The sequence below is a fragment of the Chionomys nivalis genome, chromosome 25 (genome assembly GCF_950005125.1).
Source record: "Chionomys nivalis chromosome 25, mChiNiv1.1, whole genome shotgun sequence".
Classification (NCBI taxonomy): Eukaryota; Metazoa; Chordata; class Mammalia; order Rodentia; family Cricetidae; genus Chionomys; species Chionomys nivalis.
Window position 1 is genome coordinate 2,646,248 of NC_080110.1, and position 18,278 is coordinate 2,664,525.

At 49.8% G+C, this 18,278-nt stretch overlaps 1 protein-coding gene across 6 annotated transcripts in view; it reads left to right on the forward strand.

Moving 5' to 3' along the window:
* The first annotated feature begins 202 nt into the window (after positions 1–202).
* Appl2 (adaptor protein, phosphotyrosine interacting with PH domain and leucine zipper 2) overlaps positions 203–18,278 on the forward strand; it is a 40,925-nt gene continuing 22,849 nt past the window's right edge. For all 6 annotated transcript variants that reach the window (XM_057757682.1, XM_057757680.1, XM_057757681.1 and 3 more), the window contains exons 1-4: positions 203–359; positions 7,881–7,979; positions 15,480–15,539; positions 15,980–16,051. In XM_057757682.1, the coding sequence (XP_057613665.1) occupies positions 306–359; positions 7,881–7,979; positions 15,480–15,539; positions 15,980–16,051 (285 nt within the window). In that variant the 5' untranslated portion in view covers positions 203–305. The remainder of the gene's footprint in view (positions 360–7,880; positions 7,980–15,479; positions 15,540–15,979; positions 16,052–18,278) is intronic.

Below are 18,278 nucleotides of genomic sequence, written 5' to 3' on the forward strand. Positions count from 1 at the left end.
GTTTATCGTCCCACCCCGAGTTGGAACCACTGGGGCCAGGGAGGACGACCTCGAGGCGGAACTCCCCAACCCCGCCCCGTTAGCTCGGAGGACTAGAAGCGCGGAAGCAAGGTCGCCACACTTCCGGTGTCCCGTCTCGCTCCGCCACACTTCCTGTTGATCCCGGCGGCGGGGGGCCGGGCCGAGGGGCGGGCCGCCGGGCTCAGGGCAGGCGCGGGCGGGGAGCTGAGCCGCCAGTCCCTGGTGCGTTCCCGGAGCGTTCAGCGTCCCCGGCCTCGAGTCCCGCGCTCCGCCGCCGCCGAGCCATGCCCGCCGTGGACAAGCTCCTGCTGGAGGAGGCGCTGCAGGACAGCCCCCAGGTACCGCTGGGGAGGTCGGGGGCCTCGCCGTCCGCCTCCCGGGGGTTAGGACGGGAAAGTTTTTAAAGAGTCTGGTGCAGCAGAAGATGCCAGCGCTGCGAAAAGGCGCTGCTGGTACCACCGATTCCAAGAGAACTGATGAATGCAGGGGCCGGAATGGGAAGGAGAGAAAGCCTGGAACCGTCGACCCAGGCCTCCCTTTGGCACTTTTTGCAGTGGTGAAGAGAAAATTAACTTTGGCCTCATTTGAGCCACGGGGTGGTGGTGGTGTGTGCGGGTGTGTGTTTCTGGGGGGACTTCGTTAGCATCGTGGAGATGTGAATCAAATCGTTTGAGCTGGAGAGTGAAAACTGGCAGGCAGAGCAGAGTGTCGTTGGTTCAGAATTCAGCACGTCTTTCTCCAGGGAGCTACTGTTCCCTTAACCTCCTGCCCTCTTCCTAGCTTTTCTGATACAGCATCCCTAGCTTAGTTAACTAAATACGTTTATCCCCTGGCGTCTCTGTCCCTAAAATGTTAGAAAGGGTTAAACGGTTCTTTCACAGTTTCTCCCCTCCTTCTGGTCTCATTCCTTTTTTCCTCCGGAGTTAATTGCGCCTCCCAGATGGAGTTCTGACGAACTCACCTGCGTTTCTGCGCCTCTCCCTTGTGGGGGAAATCAAAAGGGCAGTGTGCACCTGTGTCCTGAGCTCGTTTCTTTGTGATTGTCCTCAGGCAGGATGTGTAAGTAAGCTGTGATTATTACTCCCAGTACTTGGTTTTTGATACAATGTCTTTCTAAGTAGTCATCCGTAGCTGGCCTGAAACTTGCTTTGTACACCAGGCTAGCCTTGAACTGCTATCTTGAGTGCTGAGATTACAGGTGGGTGCTCTCATGCCCAGTCTAATTTTTTTTTATTGATTTGTTTGGGTTTTTTTGTTGTTTGCTTTTTATAGATTGGCATCTATTGTGCTAACTTTTGGAGGCCTCTTTGTACAGCGCCGGCTGTCAGGTGTTTGGTTTGAACCACAGCCTGTGGTGGGAGAGGCATTTCAGTCTTCCCCACCTGCTTTAAGAATATGAACTTGAGCAGGTGGAAGTCATGATCATCATGGTTAGGAATAGAGATCTCCATTCGCTTTGTATTCGGGGATGCTGAAGGTCAACCATAGACTGCTTTCCTAGCCAGCCGTGGCGATGGTTGAGCCAGGCTGTCCTCATGGACGTAACCCGGGGTAGTGTTCCAGGGCGTCACACGAGTGCTCTGTTTCTGAGTGGCATAAAGGATGCACTTGGTTTCGGGAGACACAGAAAGACACCGGCAACAAGTCTGGAGACCTGGGTTGCAGTTCTGGCTCAATTTTCTCATCTGCGGAAACTACAGGAGACAAGGGACGTGGAGCCAATGGTCTTGAAGGTGGTGGAGCTGTTTAAAATTATATCCTATCTATGTGATTTACAACTTTGAGCTGGGGGGGCGATGTTTAGAGACATTGGCATTCTTATCTGACATTCTTTTTAATTTTTTTAAACACTTTTTTCTTTAGTAAAAGCTTATTATATAGTTGGCTTCCCTGCAAAGTTATAAAGTCCTTATTTAGTTTGGCCACTTGTTTTGTTGACTTTCTTGTAAGGACTATTTTTTATTCCGTAATAATTTCACACATTTACACAGTGTATCTTTATCATACCCCCTTCTTCCCCCTCCCCTTTCTCCAGACACCCCCTCCAGCCTGTTTCCCATCCATTTTCCTGTCCCCCTCCCCCCCATTGCACACAAAATCTAATGACTGTTTTCCTCATATGCATGGGTGTGTCTGGCCATCCAGTGGAACCAGGGTGACCTCCCAGCAGCCACACCCCCAAAGAAAACTGACTGTCCCTCCCAGAAGCCATCAGCAGCCAGCTTCTCAGCTGAGGGTGGGGTCTCTGGGTGCCTCCATTTGATGCTGGGATGTTGGCTGGCGTTATCTTGTGGAGGTGACCACATTGCTGTGAGTTCATGAGCTGGAGGGTCGAGTGTGTCCAGAAGAAGCATTCCACATCACTACCCCTCATTCTCTCCACCCCCCTCTTCTGCGACATTTCCTGATCCTTCCTATAGACGTGTGTGGATGTGGGCGTGCACACGTGGAGGTCAGAGTACAGTTTGTGGAAATCAGTTCTCTCCTTCCACGACGTGGGTTCCAAGAATTGATTGTAGGTCGTTAGACTTGGTGACAAGTGCCCTTACACGTGGAACCACCTGTAGGAATCTGTCATTGCTGTTGAGACTGGTTCTCTCCTCTCTGGGCTTCTAAGTGTGGCTGCTGTGTGGAAGAGAAGCCAGCTTTAGGCGTCTTTCACAGTCCTCCGAGCTCGGCTGTCACTGGTTTCTGTGTAGTGTGTGCAGGATGGCAGCTCTCCACCCAGGAGACCCAGAGGCGTGGAACCGAGTAGCACTGAAACCATTTCTTTCTTTTTATGTGAAAGAATTAAACAAGAGCAAATGCCTTGTCCAAACTCTTGGCTTCTGTGGGCTCCATTATCATCTTCAAAGCACTGGAGAGTTGCAAAAAGTAAAAATTGCAGAAATCTGAATGAGTTAAGAATGCTTGTAATTCTGCATTGAGTTGCATTCATGTCTCTCTTGGGTTGTGGGTTGAACATGCCTGGTCTGGATCGTACATGGTATGTGCCCGGCACCACATGCTTTTCATTCATGCACTCAGACTTTCCAACAGTCTTGAGATCACTTAGTAAGATGGAGGAGGGGCAGAGAAACCAAATGTGTACCCTAAAGAAGTGCAGATGGCAGGAGTAAAGGGTTTTGCTTTTGTGGTGCAGGGAAGTGAGCCGGGCCTTAGCGTGCCAGCCTGGGGGACTGTTTAAGTTAGCCCTGTTCCCTAGCACCTGGCTTTCCTGTGGCACAAAATATTGATTCACAAGGAGAGGAAAAAGATGCTGAGAACCCATGAGCTGTTTGTTTCTTCTTGGTGGAGGCGGAAGAGTTAGGTTGCTTGGGTAACCTGGTTACACAGGACTTAGTGAATAAGAAGCTTTTTTATTTGTACCTAATTGCCCCAAGCACTGCATAGAAGTTGATGGGTCTCCGATTCCTGTATGTATTGCAAAACTAGTATTGGTGTATGTATTCTTTCTGCTGATCACTGGTGCATGAGTATTGGGAGCGTGAAGAGACGCGTCCCCATCCCTGTCTGTGAGCCTTTGCCCGGCTGGCCAGGCTCTGGTAGCTGCTGGAAACATGACCATCAACTAGATAGGCGTATCTGCCCTTGACTGGCTACGGTCTGTTCCTGGGGCAGATAAGCGGCTGTTCCGGGACAGTGTGAGTCCTGCTGTAATAGATAGGGACAGAGGCACAGCCCGGAGTCCCAGCAGCACACCCTGCACCCTTCTTTAGGGTCTTACTCTCCCATGTTGTATGTGACACGATTTCCCAGTGAGGTGGGATGAAGTACTGCTTCATCCTTGGTGTTGTGGGTTGAGCTGTGTTTCTTTGGCAGGAGGCATAGCGGAAACAGAGATGAAAGACTTGGTTCTGAGGTCGTGCCGTGGCCCAGCTGGGCACAGTCCTCCTCAGCAATCAGAGCATTCTTTATCTTAGTGAGATGCTTCCAAACACGCCCGGTTTTGTGTGGCTTCATTGTAGAGGGAGTTTGTCCCGTAGCTCTGCGAACAGCACATTTTTCCATTCCTCGTGGTTCTGTTAAGATCTTTCTCTCCCTACACCAAATTAGGGGGATAAACATCTTTGTTTAACTTACATTTTAAAGAAACAAAGTATGGGCGCTTTGAAATTGGGCCCTTACACAGTTGTGTGCTATTGAGAATGCCAGGGCTGTTTGATTAGGTAACACCCGGATGTTTACTCTAAGGTAAAGGAATGCTGTGGAGCTGAGGCCAGGCCCACAGAGTGCTTGGTCTTGCTTGTCCGGCTGCAGACATTCCCCTAGAATGTAGGCTAGTAGAAAGGATGGAGTCAGACCCTGAGCCTGCCACTTACCAGGGCTTTTATTCAGCCTCTGAGCCTTGGTGTGCGTGCGCATAATGTGAGAATGAAAACAGCTCCTTAGTTGAGCTGTTCTGAAGAGTAAACAGCATATGTCAGGCGTGACCGTGTACCACGGTGGCTCCCTGAGTGACGTTACTGTCTGCACACAGTACACACCCCTGTTGGACCTGTGTGTGAGACTTTGAGCATCTGGTGTGCCTTTCCTGACACATCCATTCTGTGTGTCAGGGCATTCCTGTCCCCACCCGTACATTGGGCACAGCGGATGCTGATGTTGTGTGTAGCAGAGTGGTCCCTTGGGAAGTGGGCGTTCTTTACCGGGTGTGATCACTGTCTGCTTGAGTCCAGTGCCCAGATGGTTAAAACAAGGCAGGACCATGATGCAGTTCTCTGACAGTTTCTGGAGGTGAGCGATAGAAAGTGGGATGATCCAGCTGGGCCACGGTGCCACACACCTTTAATCCCAGCTCCCGGGAAGCAGAGGCAGGCAGATCTCTGTGAGTTCGGGGCCACCCTGGTCTACAGAGTGAGTTCCAGGACAGCTAAGGCTACCCAGGGAAGCCCTGCCCTGAAAACAAAACACACAAAGAGAGGTGGTCAAAGAGAATCCCGCTCCAGTCCTCCTGTGTCTTGGGCTGGCCCCACAGAGCACGCCCAGTGATGAGACTCTTGATGCTGCTGGCGGCACGGCCCTCGCAGTGGACCCGATTTGTGTCTCAGCCTGACCACTTCCCAGCGTAGGGAGGTCATCATAGTTTCTTTAATTGTCGGTGTGACACAGCAAGAGTCAGCTAATTGTCTTCTTCAGGTTGGTCTTGACTATTAATTGATGTGGGCGAGTCCAGCGCATGGGTGGGGAAGGGCACCCAGGCTAAGGAAGCTCTGTAGCGTGAGCCCAAGCGTGAGCAGCAAGTGTTCCTCCGTGGTGGTTTCTGCTGGAGCTCCTGCCCTGACTTCCCTCAGTGTTGTAGAACAGAGATGGGACACCCTGAGCCCCAGCTTCAGCTCCTGTAAAGCAAGCGTAATGTGACCACGGTATCTGATGATGAAGCTGTTGCGTTAGTGTCAAATGTCCCGTGCCTATCAGTGTCTGATCCAAGGAGTTCCCCTGGAGTTCTTCCTGCTGTCTTTGTAGGAGATGGTTGTGTATCCCTCCTCTTCCAGCCATAGCTCATCTTTATTTTATTCCTTAGAGTATAACAAGAAAACATTAGGATTCAGCTAAATGAACAAGTAATAATTTTAAAAATTAAAATCTCCATAATCCAGTTGTATCACTTCTTGTGTCCCCAGCTGGGACCCTGCAGCATTGGATCACGAACACACAGGCAACCGCACTGTTGGAAGGTACCCTTAGATATGAACACACAGGCAACCGTACTGTTGGAAGGTACCCTTAGATATGCACACACAGGCAACCGTGCTGTTGGAAGGTACCCTTAGATATGCACACACAGGCAACCGCACTGTTGGAAGGTACCCTTAGATATGCACACACAGGCAACCGTGCTGTTGCAAGGTACCCTTAGATATGCACACACAGGCAACCGCACTGTTGGAAGGTACCCTTAGATATGCACACACAGGCAACCGTACTGTTGGAAGGTACCCTTAGATATGTGCACAGCTGTAGCATTCAGATGAAGCCACCTTTTAAAGCTCTGGGCACCCCCCACATCACAGCGTCCTCGAGACTCCCCAGCAGGCTCAGCCCCCACTGACCTTGACGTCACTTTCGTCCCCACAGTCCTCTGGTCGGGGCTTTAGCACACGCGGTCTGAGAGCAGGGAGACAAATGCCGTGAATGCTGGATGCAGGTCACCATAATAACCAAACGTGCCACTTTCAGGAGCTGCCATTTTTCCTCCTAATGGTATCTGTCTGGATTATGACATCTGGTAGGTCATAGCAGTGATGCTTATTTACACACAGAATAGAAAGGTAAAGAAAATCTGTGCGTATGTTCTATTTAGCTGCGTGTCACTTGACGCCGTCTTTGTTTATACCTGGTATCGGTGCATTTCCTGCTCTGGGTCTGAATTTTAGGAAGTTGGTGGAACTCTCCTGGCATGAGCAGTCTGCCGTGTGAGCACCTGTCCTCATGGAGAACTGTGTACAAAACTGTCTAATGTTTCACAGTTCATTGCCTGTGACCCCTTCACTAACAGAGCACTCTACGTTTGACCCAGAAGACCCAGGGCAAAGAAGGATAAGCCCCCAGCTTGTGAGCAAAGTCAAGAGTAGACCTAGTGAGAGAAGCGAAGATCCCAATGCCAGGTCCTTACTCTAGGCTCTCAGTGTCTGGGTCAGGGAGCTCCAGTCCCGGTAGGTGGTGCCCTAGCAGCAGGGAGACCCCAGGAGTGGCAGAACATAGTGGCCACATAGACCACTTCTGACCTTATTTTAGCTTAGATGGCTTAGAAAAAGAGGGAATTGAAATTCAGTTGCAAGAAAGTGATGAGCGTTAATGGTTTGCAAAGTGCTATGTGTGTAACCTCACTGTCGGCTTCCTGTTCCCACTTCTTCTCGTTGGCTGTTGACCACTGTTGCAAATTCACATATGTGAACAGATCTCTGTTACGTGACACCATGAGTCTGTTCGCACACCATCCAGCGTGTAAAGATTCCACCAGTGCTCAGGGTGTGCCACACACTGTGTGTGAGTGTGGCAGGACCTGCCCTCTAGAGTCCACGCACTGTGTGTGAGCGTGGCAGGAACTGCCCTCTAGTGTGCCACGCACTGGGTGTGAGCGTGGCAGGAACTGCCCTCTAGTGTGCCACGCACTGTGTGTGAGTGAGTGAGTGTGGCGGGAACTACCCTCTAGTCTCCACGCACTGTGTGTGAGTGTGGCAGGAACTACCCTCTAGTGTCTACACACTGTGTGAGTATGGCAGGAACTGCCCTCTAGGCACTGCTGCCCTCAGGACTGAGCTCTTCCTGAGAGAAGGGGCCTGCATAATGGTTGCCACTTGAGTTGTACGCCAAGAGCTTCTGCCACTGGGCCAGGACATTGTGATACCTAGCCATGAGTTCAAATGTTCTACTACCCTCCCCCCTCCCCACCCCCACAGAATCTGACCGTGTGGTATCTTAAGAGGAAACAGTGGCAGTCTGCAGGGTACCCTGGGCTGCAGACACCCACACAGCTGGTGGAGCTGAGTGATTAAGGCGACCGTGCTGGGTGACCAGCCTGGTGCTGTGGGACTCATGTTCCCTGTGTGGACTGGAAGGAGAGGCTGTCCTTTCTGACACTGGTTTCTGAGTGGACTTGTGCAGGGTAGGCGCTGAGGTCGGCACAGACAGGGCCTCGGGTGGAGCAGGTGCTCTCCACTGGGCTGCACGCCCAGCCTGTGGGAATGGGCTCTCTCTCCTGGTCCTGAGCAGGTGTTGTCTGCTTGTTTCTGCTCTGTTGTGGGAAGGATGAGAGTAGAGTTCATCAGACAGATACTGTCCTGTGCTCAATGCGTCCCTCCCTCCTTCCTAGCTGTCTCTGAGAGTAAGATTAACCCCTTCTTCTTTGCCTGCAGACGCGCTCCTTGCTGAGTGTATTTGAAGAAGATGCTGGCACCCTCACAGACTACACCAACCAGCTGCTGCAGGCCATGCAACGTGTCTATGGAGCACAGGTATACCATTCACCCTTCTCTGGAGGATGAAAAGTTTGAGTCTGAAAAGAAATCTCACTTAAAATTTTGTAATAAAACCAATCAGAGGCCAAGAAAATGGCTTAGCGAGGACTTGAGTTGGAACCCCAGAACCCACTAACGGAGCTGGGCATGGTATTGGGCTAGTGTCTGCCCAGTGTTTGTGGGTACAGACAGGCAGACCCCTAATCTGTGAGCTCCGAGGGAGAGACCATCTCAGGAAGGGGGATGGCTTCTAAGGGAGGAACGGGAGATTGAGCTCTGGCCTCCATGGATGTGTTCACATGTATATATATGCACCCCCATACATGAACATGTTCACACACATGTGTATGTGCCCCCATGCACGAACATGTTTGCACACATGTATAGATATGTACCCCCTTGCATGAACATGTACACACATGTGTATGTACTCCTATGTACGAACATGTTTGCACACATGTATAGATATGCACCCCATACATGAACATGTACACACATACGTGTATGTACCCCCATGCACGAACATGTTTGCACACATGTTTAGATATGTACCCCCTTGCATGAACATGTACACATATCAGAATTGTTTTTCTTTCCTTCTCAGAAAACCAAGGACAGTCTTGTTTCCTTTGAGACAGAGTTGGGGTCTTCCTGCAGCCTGCACAGGAGAGGACCCATGTTGTCTCCTTTGTGTGAGATAGAGCTGGGATCTTCCTGTAGCCTGCACAGGAGAGGACCCATATGACTGCTGTTGATTTTCTTTTGACTCCAACCCCAAAGGGAGACACTGGCGTCTGCTCTCCCCACTGTGAATGAGTGAGCTCAGTACCTGATGACATTTGTTTTTCTCGTTATTGGGTAGTCTTGGATGTCAGTGTGGGAGGGTAGACATGGCTTTTCAAAGGCTTTCCTCTGAAGATGAGGGTGCCTCTTTGTTTTGAGGAACAAATATCTCGACTTGCAAATCCATGCAAAATAATTTGCTGAGTAGCGAAAGCAAATCTCTTTACAAACAAGAACCGCCACGTGTCACTTTCTAAGGAAGATGTGAGTCACTGACATACAGAATTGTTACTCATCAGAGTATCAGTAACAGTAGATAGTTTCCAGTGACCCTAAATCTGTATGTGCTTATGTTCCTCTCGCTCTGTGATGCTTTGAACGGTAGACGTGCCACAGGCAGCCTTGTGTAGCTAGTGGAACCAGCAAGGTGGCTCAGAGGGTCGCAGTACCTACCACCAGGCTTGACGGTCTAAATCCCATTCCCAGAACTGACATGGTAGAACGAGAAAACCAGCTCTTACCTCTTACCGGTTGTTCTCTGACCCCCGCGCGTGTGCTTGCATGCACAGCCACATATAAATGCACATCCACACACAAAAGAAAGCAATAAAGTACAATTTAAAATATATTTGTATATGGTCATTAGTATCTGCCATAAGAGCCCTAGTCTTAGTCTTTAGAGAACTTAAAGGGTCAGGAGACAGACAGTTGCTGTTGAACATGGGAAGGCCTAGGAGGAGGCTCACCTGACTCCCTTCTCCCTCTCTTCTTTTCTTTGTTTGAGACCATGTTTCTCTGTGTAGCTCTAGCTGTCCTGGAACTTACTCTGTAGACCAGGCTGGTCTCAAACTCACAGATCTTCCGCTGCCTCTGGAGTGCTTGGGATTAAAGGCGTGTGCCACCACTACCCGACCTCTTCTTTATTTTCTGAGACAGGCTCTTAGTGACCCAGGCTGGCCTGGAGCTGATGATCTTCCTGCCTCTGTCTCCCAGACACATGCCAGCACACCCAGCTCACAGTTCCCTCTTGAAGCGCGAGCTCTGAGGGGCCATGGGGCGCTGGAGTAAGGGACTAGGCTAGGCAGTTCAGAACCAGCATCAGGGCTAGAGAGATAGACTCACAAACTGCAGGATCGGGCCAGAATAACTTAGTAAACAGAAAGTGTGTTTGCTGGTGGGACACACCTTTGTCTGGACCTCTGAGTTTGAAGCCAGCCCGGGCTACTTGGTGAGACGCTGCATCAAAACAAAGTGTTTGTTGCAGTGCTAGGCTTTGAACCTGGACCTCGAGGCCTGCTCGGCAAGTGTTCTGCTGCCCAGCCCCGTTCCCAGGCCACAGACCTAGTCTGGCGTTCAGGAGAGCTTTGTACTTGTCTGTGATTGTCGGCCCTCGTTTGTTTTGATGAGCCTTTCAGAACGTGGGAACATGAGGACTTTTCTACGATTTTCCTTGATGACTTATTTTGAATGTTTTTGTAGTTTTCTGAGTATTCCAGATTTATACAATAGGGAAAAAAATTGACCGTACTTATCTCTGACCTCCTTGCTTGCTATTTAGTGACTTTGAATGCTGCCGTTAAACGGTCCAGCCTCCTCTTTAACACTCCCAAACTCCGAGACCTCAATGGCTCCGTGCCCCCCACTTGCAGGATCTCTGCCCTGCTCTCCACGACTGTCACGGCCATTGGCTGCCAAGTCCAAACACTTCCTACCGCGTTTTTTTCTTCTAGGCCAGAATTGTGGCTCAGTGTGCCAAAATTAAGTAGGTCTTGCATACCGAGAGGCTGGGCCGGGCTTTTAACTCAGAGCACATGGCCGTCATGTGGTCTGTCCTCCGGCCACAGCCCTCCTCCCTGCTGGCTGCTGCAGAGCTGCGGAAATGCCCTGGCCAGCTGACCAGCAGCAGCATCCAGATGGGCACGGGCAGGCCGTGACTTTTCAGGTTTATTGGAAGGACCGAGATGTGTTTTGCTTGCTTTGATATGTGTATATTTAAGTTAGTAATACTTTTCTGTTTTCATTATGGCCATCCCCCTGCCCCCAGCTCTTTTGGTTTTATTTCATGTTATTCCTTAAATATTTTATACTTAAATATATTGAATTATATTAGAATTTGATTTTTTTTAAGCGAGACAGTTTTTCTCTGTTATGTTTCTAAAGTAGTTTCATGTGGCCGGTAAGACACAGGTATTTTCAATCAGCCTGCTGGGTTCACTTCGGATTCTGCTCAATGAGTGTCCTCTGGGCTTAGTTTAGGAGGAGGAAGAGCAAAAAAGATGGAGAAGGTGAGATTAAAGTTGACGTCTCAGAATAGAAGGCTAGAAGTCTTCACTGGGATCAGGACAAGAGTCGCTCTCTGGGTAGAGACACTTCCCGTATGTCATGTGAGCACAGACTAATTTAGAGAAAGGCCAGGGATCTTTGGGAACATAAAAGGACTCTGAAGTTAATGTTGACATTAAGTATGACCTCGGGAATGAAAGAGCAAGCAGGTGTCTAACATAAAGAAATGGCTGTCATGTATTGGGTTTATAAACAGTGTCCTCTTTTTTTGCTAATATTAATTACATCGTAGACCATGCTATGTGCTAGACTTCAATAAATGTACCTTAGCCTTCTATCCTGTAGTCAGATACGGTTTCTATGGCTTATAAAATACTGAAAGGTGCTGTCCTGTAGAGGAGAATTTGGAGAGGTTTACAGCCGGGCTCTAACACACTAGTTTACAGCCGGGCCCTAACACACTAGTTTATAGTCGGGCCCTAACACACTAGTTTGAAAATGACATGATTAGCTAGTTCTTTGTTTTTTAATTATATACCCAGTGTGTGCACTGCACAGTATGTATGCATAACTCCTGTTGCTATATTCACACAAAGATAATGTAACAATTACATTTTTAAAAAAGAAAAATAGAGTTCTGAGAGCTGAGCCCTTACTGTGGCTGTTTGGAGGGTGTTTAGATTTTATTTGGCTTAACCTCTGAAGTGAGCTTGCAAGTTAGCAAGGGGGTTGGCGTCTTGGGGCAGGGGCCCGTGTGGGCCCATTTTTGTCTCTCAGCTGGCAGAAGAGCCATTGCCCATGCTAGGAGTGAGCCCCCATCATGGCTGTTCAGTACAGAGGAAGAGGAGGGCACACACCCTTCATAGTAGCAAGCAAAAGCTGGTTGCTTAGGACTCTGTGCTGCTTTTCAGTACCGGACAGGTGTTCAGGGTGCCTGAGGCGCCCAGACGAGCATAGAGACGTTCATGCAGTTTCGCTGGCACACATTTTGCATACAATAAATTTGATACGGTACTTGCTTTAAATCTGTGTCTGATAATTGTTTCTTTCCTAAATATATTTAAAGTTATTTTTTTTTATTTTTATTTTTTTACCACTGGACTCAGGCTTAGGAGAGAGCTGTTTAGATAGATCATCCTCTCAGCTGTGACAGATGAGGGCTCTGGCCGTGGCCAGGAAGGCTGTCTGTTGCTAGGGCAGTGAAACTGGTGGTTCTCGGTACTGGCCCTTTCTCCTCTAGCGGAAGACGAGCCACTCTGGTTGGGGTCTTTGGTCTGGAGCAGTGTCTTAATAAATTAGATAGTTTTTAAGAGTGTGGGTGTCGGATCCCCTGGAGCTGGAGTTAAAGAGGTTGAGAGCCTCCTGCATGGGTGCTGGGCGTCAAACTCCTGTCCTCTGCAAGAACAGCAAGTGCTCTTAACCGCTGACCTGTCTCCAGCCCTTGGTGAGTTTCTCTTCAAAGAGACAGCCGTGATAAAGCTCCTTTCTTCCCCCAGCAAAGCAGGTTAATCCGGTCATCTCTCCACAGCTGCTCCCTTTGGTTTGGGGTTTTTGCCATTTGTTTGTTTGAGATGGGGTCTTACCATGAAGCCCTGGCCAGTGTGAAACAAAGTTGTGTACCCCACGTCCAGCTCTGAAGCTGTTCTTCCTCATACTTGAGCATAGAAATATTGCCCCCCAAACAGATCTGAAAACCGTGGACCCTAAAAGCCTGCTTTGGACGCAGAAAAGGAGTAATCTCCAGCTGAAGCAAAATGAGAGAGAGGGGGGAGTGAAAATATTTAAACACTGAGCAAAGTTACAGGTCAGGAGAGATGGCTTAGCAGGAAAGATGCTTGTCACCAAGCCTGATGACTTGAGTTTCATCCCCCCGAACTCATGTGAAAGGAAAGAACTGACCCCAAAAGTTCCTTTGTCTGAGTTCCACATGCTCACACACAGACACCAAATAAATGTGGAAGAAATTGCTTCTCTTTAAGTATGTGCACGCGCGTGCACACACACGCACACATACACATGCACGCACACACATGCACGCACACGCACACACACATGCATGCACATGCACACACACATGCACGCACATGCATGCACACACACACATGCACACACACACACACACAGAGTTAGCTCTTAAGCTGAACAGGTTACTGTGCCTGTCGGGAAGCAATGAGAGCAGGCGTCCACCTGTGACTCTGGCAGCAGAAGGTGAAGCCTGTAGGAGACAGCCAGGCTTCTTCATTTGTTAAACACACACAAGTGTCACCAGGTCAGGCACCGTCATTTGTTAAACACACGAAGTGTCACACCAGGTTAGGCACCGCATGTGTGTTTTCTTGTTGGGGACTATTATTTTCAGGTGTGTGGCTTTTGTTTATGCTGCATTTGTTTAACTCTGTGAAGCTGTGTTACTCTGTCTAAAACACCTGATAATCCTCATAAAGAGATGAACAGCCAATAGCGAGGCAGGAGCAAGGGTAGGCGGGGCTGGCAGGCAGAGAGGATAAATAGAAGGAGAAAGGAGAGGGCAGGGGCCAGCCACACAGTATTAGCTGTTACTTAGTGATTCTTGAGTATGCCAGTTCCAACCCACAGGGAGAGCCTCGGGCAGGTGCCAGCCACAGACAAGCTCCACTTACTCAAAGCAGGCAGTGTTTGTGTGGCCCATGGTGGAGACCCTTTCTTCAGAGGATGGGTCGTCCACGTCCTCCTCTGGCCTTCGTGTTTTATGGCCTTTTGTGGCGCAGGCCTGTACACCAGGAGTTTGTCTCAGTTTGGTTGCAGGTGTTTAAGATTTGGAGTTTAGCTGGGTAGTGATGGTGCACACCTTTAATCCCAGCCCTCGGGAGGCAGAGGCAAGCGGATCTCTGAGTTTGAGGCCAGCCTGGTCTATAAGAGCTAGTTTAGATGAGTCTCTTGACGTTTTCATACATCAATCATCGAACATGTTGTGGCTGCCAGGTGCCAAGAACTATTGCCCGCCTCGTCTAAACAGGTGATGGGTTCTGTGTGTGTTCACCTGTCACAGTCTTTGGCCCCGTGATTGCCACCTGTGATCAGCCACAAAGGAGCAGCACTCAGGGTAGGGAAGGTAGTTGAAGCCAGGACCTCGAGTGTGACTGTTGTGCCTGTATTCTGGGAGAGATCGAGTGTGACTTTGTGTGCCTGTATTCTGGGAGAGATCGAGTGTGACTGTGTGTGACTGTATTCTAGGAGAGATCGAGTGTGACTGTATTCTGGGAGAGATCGAGTGTGACTGTATGTGACTGTATTCTAGGAGAGATCGGGTGTGACTGTGTGTGACTGTATTCTGGGAGAGAGAGAGCCATGTTTTCAGTCTTGAGCCTGCTCCATGGGGCAGATGGTGGTAGCTGGGGATCTGTATGGCCTGTTCTGCTGAGAAGGTCCCAGAACATGGGTTCTGTCTCTAATACGCCAGGTCCTCTTGAGTGTAGGACTTGCCCTTGAATGACAGCCCCAGAGAAAGAATGAGTGGAAGCCAAGGCCACAAAAGTCACCTTGGGACACACTCTGTGCTCTGGCACCATCTTATAACCCTGAGCTGAAGAGCAGCTTGAACATAGCGTTAGAAGCAAGAGAGACGTACGTCTAGGTCTTCTGCATTGGTAGTGGGAAGACTATGGACCAGCCGCTGGAGCCAGAGGCTGGAGGATGGCAGGACCGGAGACAGGGCCGGTACCAGATCAGCATACCAGCTGTGCAGAGTCATCAGGCTTCCCAGGCCGTGCTTTCCTTTGGTCTGTGGAACTTGGGGATGACCATACTTCCGTTAAGCCATTCTTGGTGCCAGGTCCAGGACCAGGCTCAGTCTGCATGCAGCCGCCTGCCTCTGCAGCCTCTGCTCTGCAGCCCTGGCTGCAGTTACCATCCACAGGCAGCTCTTGAAAGCTGCCCCCAGTGCTGGGTCCTCTTCCAGAAAGCTGCTGTTGCTGGCCAGCTCCCTGGCTTCCTGCAGGTCTGCTTCATTAGGCATCTCTCCTTAGAGTCCAGCGGAGTTCCGCGGTCAGGACCACTGGGCGCACCCAGGGACTTTCCTTTGCGATCCTCATCACATCTGTGTCTGGTGTTCTGATGTCCTCTTGTGTCACACACCCGTGAGCACTGGGACGGTGTCTGCTCACACCTTTGTTTACTGCCTGAATAACCAGAAGGAGCAGTTGGTTCTACAGCAAGCTCAGCTTTTTGGTATGGCCTCTGGATCCTGCCTGGACAACCTGTGCCAGGTGTGGTGGGCCAAACCTGTGATCCCAGTATGCCGAGGAAGACGGCTCGTGAGTTCCAGGACAGCCTGGGCTACATAGAGACCCTGTCTGTAAAGAATAACGATCACTTCCAGGGCACACACATTCCTGTTTCAGTGGTGACACACACCTATAAAACTGACACTCTTTGTTCTTCTCTTCCCCGCAGAACGAAATGTGCCTGGCCACTCAGCAGCTCTCGAAGCAGCTACTGGCATATGAAAAACAGGTAACTTCTGGTGCACTGCGCGGCGCCGTGCTCAGGAACCCAGGAGGCCCCTTTTAAAGGCATTCTCCGAGGACACCCTCCGAAGGTCCCTGTGTCCTCCCTGCATGCAGCCTTTTCTTCTCTGCCTCCCTTTCTTTCTTCTTATCCTTTCTCACTGATAAAATGTGCCTGGGATCATCCCAAAGTCTTGAACTAATCAACCGCCCACGAGCGTTCCTGGTCTCCAGGAAGGCCAAGCCACTCAGTGCCAGCCGTCAGGAGAGAACCCTAGATATCATCCTGTTCAGATGGTCAGGCGTGGCCAGGGAGGGCTGTTGGTCCACCTCTCAGGCAGAGGGAACCTGACAGGGTGTGCCTAGGAGCGGAAAGGAAGTGAGTGCCAGCGTGGGGTTTGTCAGAGTTCCATTTAACACCTGGCTTTCTGCTTCTCTCTGTCCTAGAATTTTGCTCTGGGCAAAGGCGATGAAGAGGTCATTTCTACACTACATTATTTTTCCAAAGTGATGGATGAGGTAAGGCTTGAAAAACTTTGCTCTATGAACTCTTTTGTCCCTATTTTGCCTCCCTCTGCATTAGAATACCTCCTCAGATTTCTGAGGTTCAGTCCACAATAGAGGTGGGGCTAGCTCCGTACTTGCCTTTTGGAGGGAAGATAGACCACAAGGACTTCTGAGCATTTGGTCCCTGGTTTCTCGGGCCACCCTGATATGATTCCACAGCTAGATGGCTTCAGATAGTAGGACTTCATTCTCTAGAAGCTTTGCAAGACAGAACACTAGCTCGAGTTGTCTGCAAAACCACATTCCTTTAGGGCCTAGATGGACTTCTCCTGGTGTGCCTTGGCTCACAGCAGCATCCCTGCCATATGTATCTCTTCTCAAGACGACTGTCACTGAGCCCGGGTCACCTGGAAAATTAGAGTACTTTTTTTTTTTAATTTATTTATTATGTATACAATATTCTGTGTGTGTATGCCTGCAGGCCAGAAGAGGGCATCAGATCCCATTACAGATGGTAGTGAGCCACCATGTGGTTGCTGGGAATTGAACTCAGGACCTTTGGAAGAGCAGGCTCTTAACCTCTGAGCCGTCTCTCCAGCCTTAAAAATTAGAGTACTTTAACACTCCTGATCACATGTTCAGAGACCGTTTCCACGTGCTCCCTTGTCCTGTGTTCCAGGTGGATGTGTTCTCTGATGGGGACCCAGTTCAACCCATGACATATGATTTTATACACCTGTTCTTGTAACTTTATTATATTTGTGGGAAAACACTGTTATAAGAAGTTACATAAACTTTAGTTGTAAAACCGTAAGTGGACTGGGGATGTGGCTCAGGGTATAGTACCTGCCTTGCATGTGCTGGGATTGATTTCAGCACTGTTGTAAATAAAGCCTTCAGAGCTCCATTACTGCTGGTACCAGGAGACTGTCTGCTTCCCTGGGGCTCCAGCTTGTCATAGGAAACATGCCGTGGCCAGGACTGAGCCGCAGTCGTTCTGAACACTGGCGTCCGTTTAGAACTGGACCGGCTGCGTTTCCCTTGTTCACTCGGCAGGGCCTGCTCTGTGGCGGTCTTTGTGGAAGCGGAGGCAGAGGTAGACAAGCTGCCCGGTCCTGTGGTTTTTTGTTTTTTTTTTTTTTAAGATTTATTTATTAATTATCTATACATGTTTTCCCTGCGTGTATGCTGCAGGCCAGAAGAGGGCACCAGATCTCATTACAGATAGTTGTGAGCCACCATGTGGTTGCTGGGAATTGAACTCAGGACCTCTGGAAGAGCAGTCAGTGCTCTTAACCTCTGAGCCATCTTTCCAGCCCCCTGGTTCTGGTTTTTGTTGTGTCCCATTGAACAGTGGGGAGAGGACAGCAGACTGTTTTCTCCTGTTGTATTTGCAGCACCCACAGAAAGCCCAGGGTCCCACAGTAAAGGAGAGCCCAGTCCTCCTAAACTGCCCTGACTCCGGGTGCCAGTTATAAGCCCAGGCTTGAGGTGCATCTGACTGACCGGCTCTACACTGGGGTTTAGTCACTTGTAAGACCACCTTACAACTCAGGGACTCATATGGTCACCACTTGTGATTGAGAGACACCACGAAGGACACAGTGACCAGCAGATACAGTGACTCGTGGCAGGGTGTGGGGAGGGGCAGAGCTTCCTCCCTTCCCTGCTACACCGCTTTCCTGCCTGTAGCTTCCTGGAAGCTCTTCCTTTCTCAAGCCAACCTAGAAACTTCATCACAGACATGCCTAGAGGTTTGTTTCCACACTGATTACAAACTTATCATTGGCAGTCATGATTAGCCAACATATAGCAAATTGACAGTCATGATTAATTGACCGTCATGATTAGCCGACATACTCGTCATTCCCGCTTTGGGGTCTCTGAAGTATGTCAGCAGACTGGCGAGGTGGCTCAGCGGGTAGGGGCGTTTGCTGCTAAGTCTGATGACCTGAGCTCAAGGCCTGTGCCCACGTGGTAGTGGGAGAGAACTGACTCCTCAAGTCGTCCTCAGACTCCACGGGGTGCTGTTGCTTGTACACACGCGCGCGCGCGCACACACACACACACACACACGACTCCACAGGTATGGCATGGACACACACACAAACACGTGCATGCTCACACCCAGTGAATAAGTGTAAAAATATATTGACATGGATACAGAATCTATTAAAGATGTAATCATCGAGCAGCAGGGTGATTTTTGAAAGGCATGAAGACTTTACTCAGTTTACAC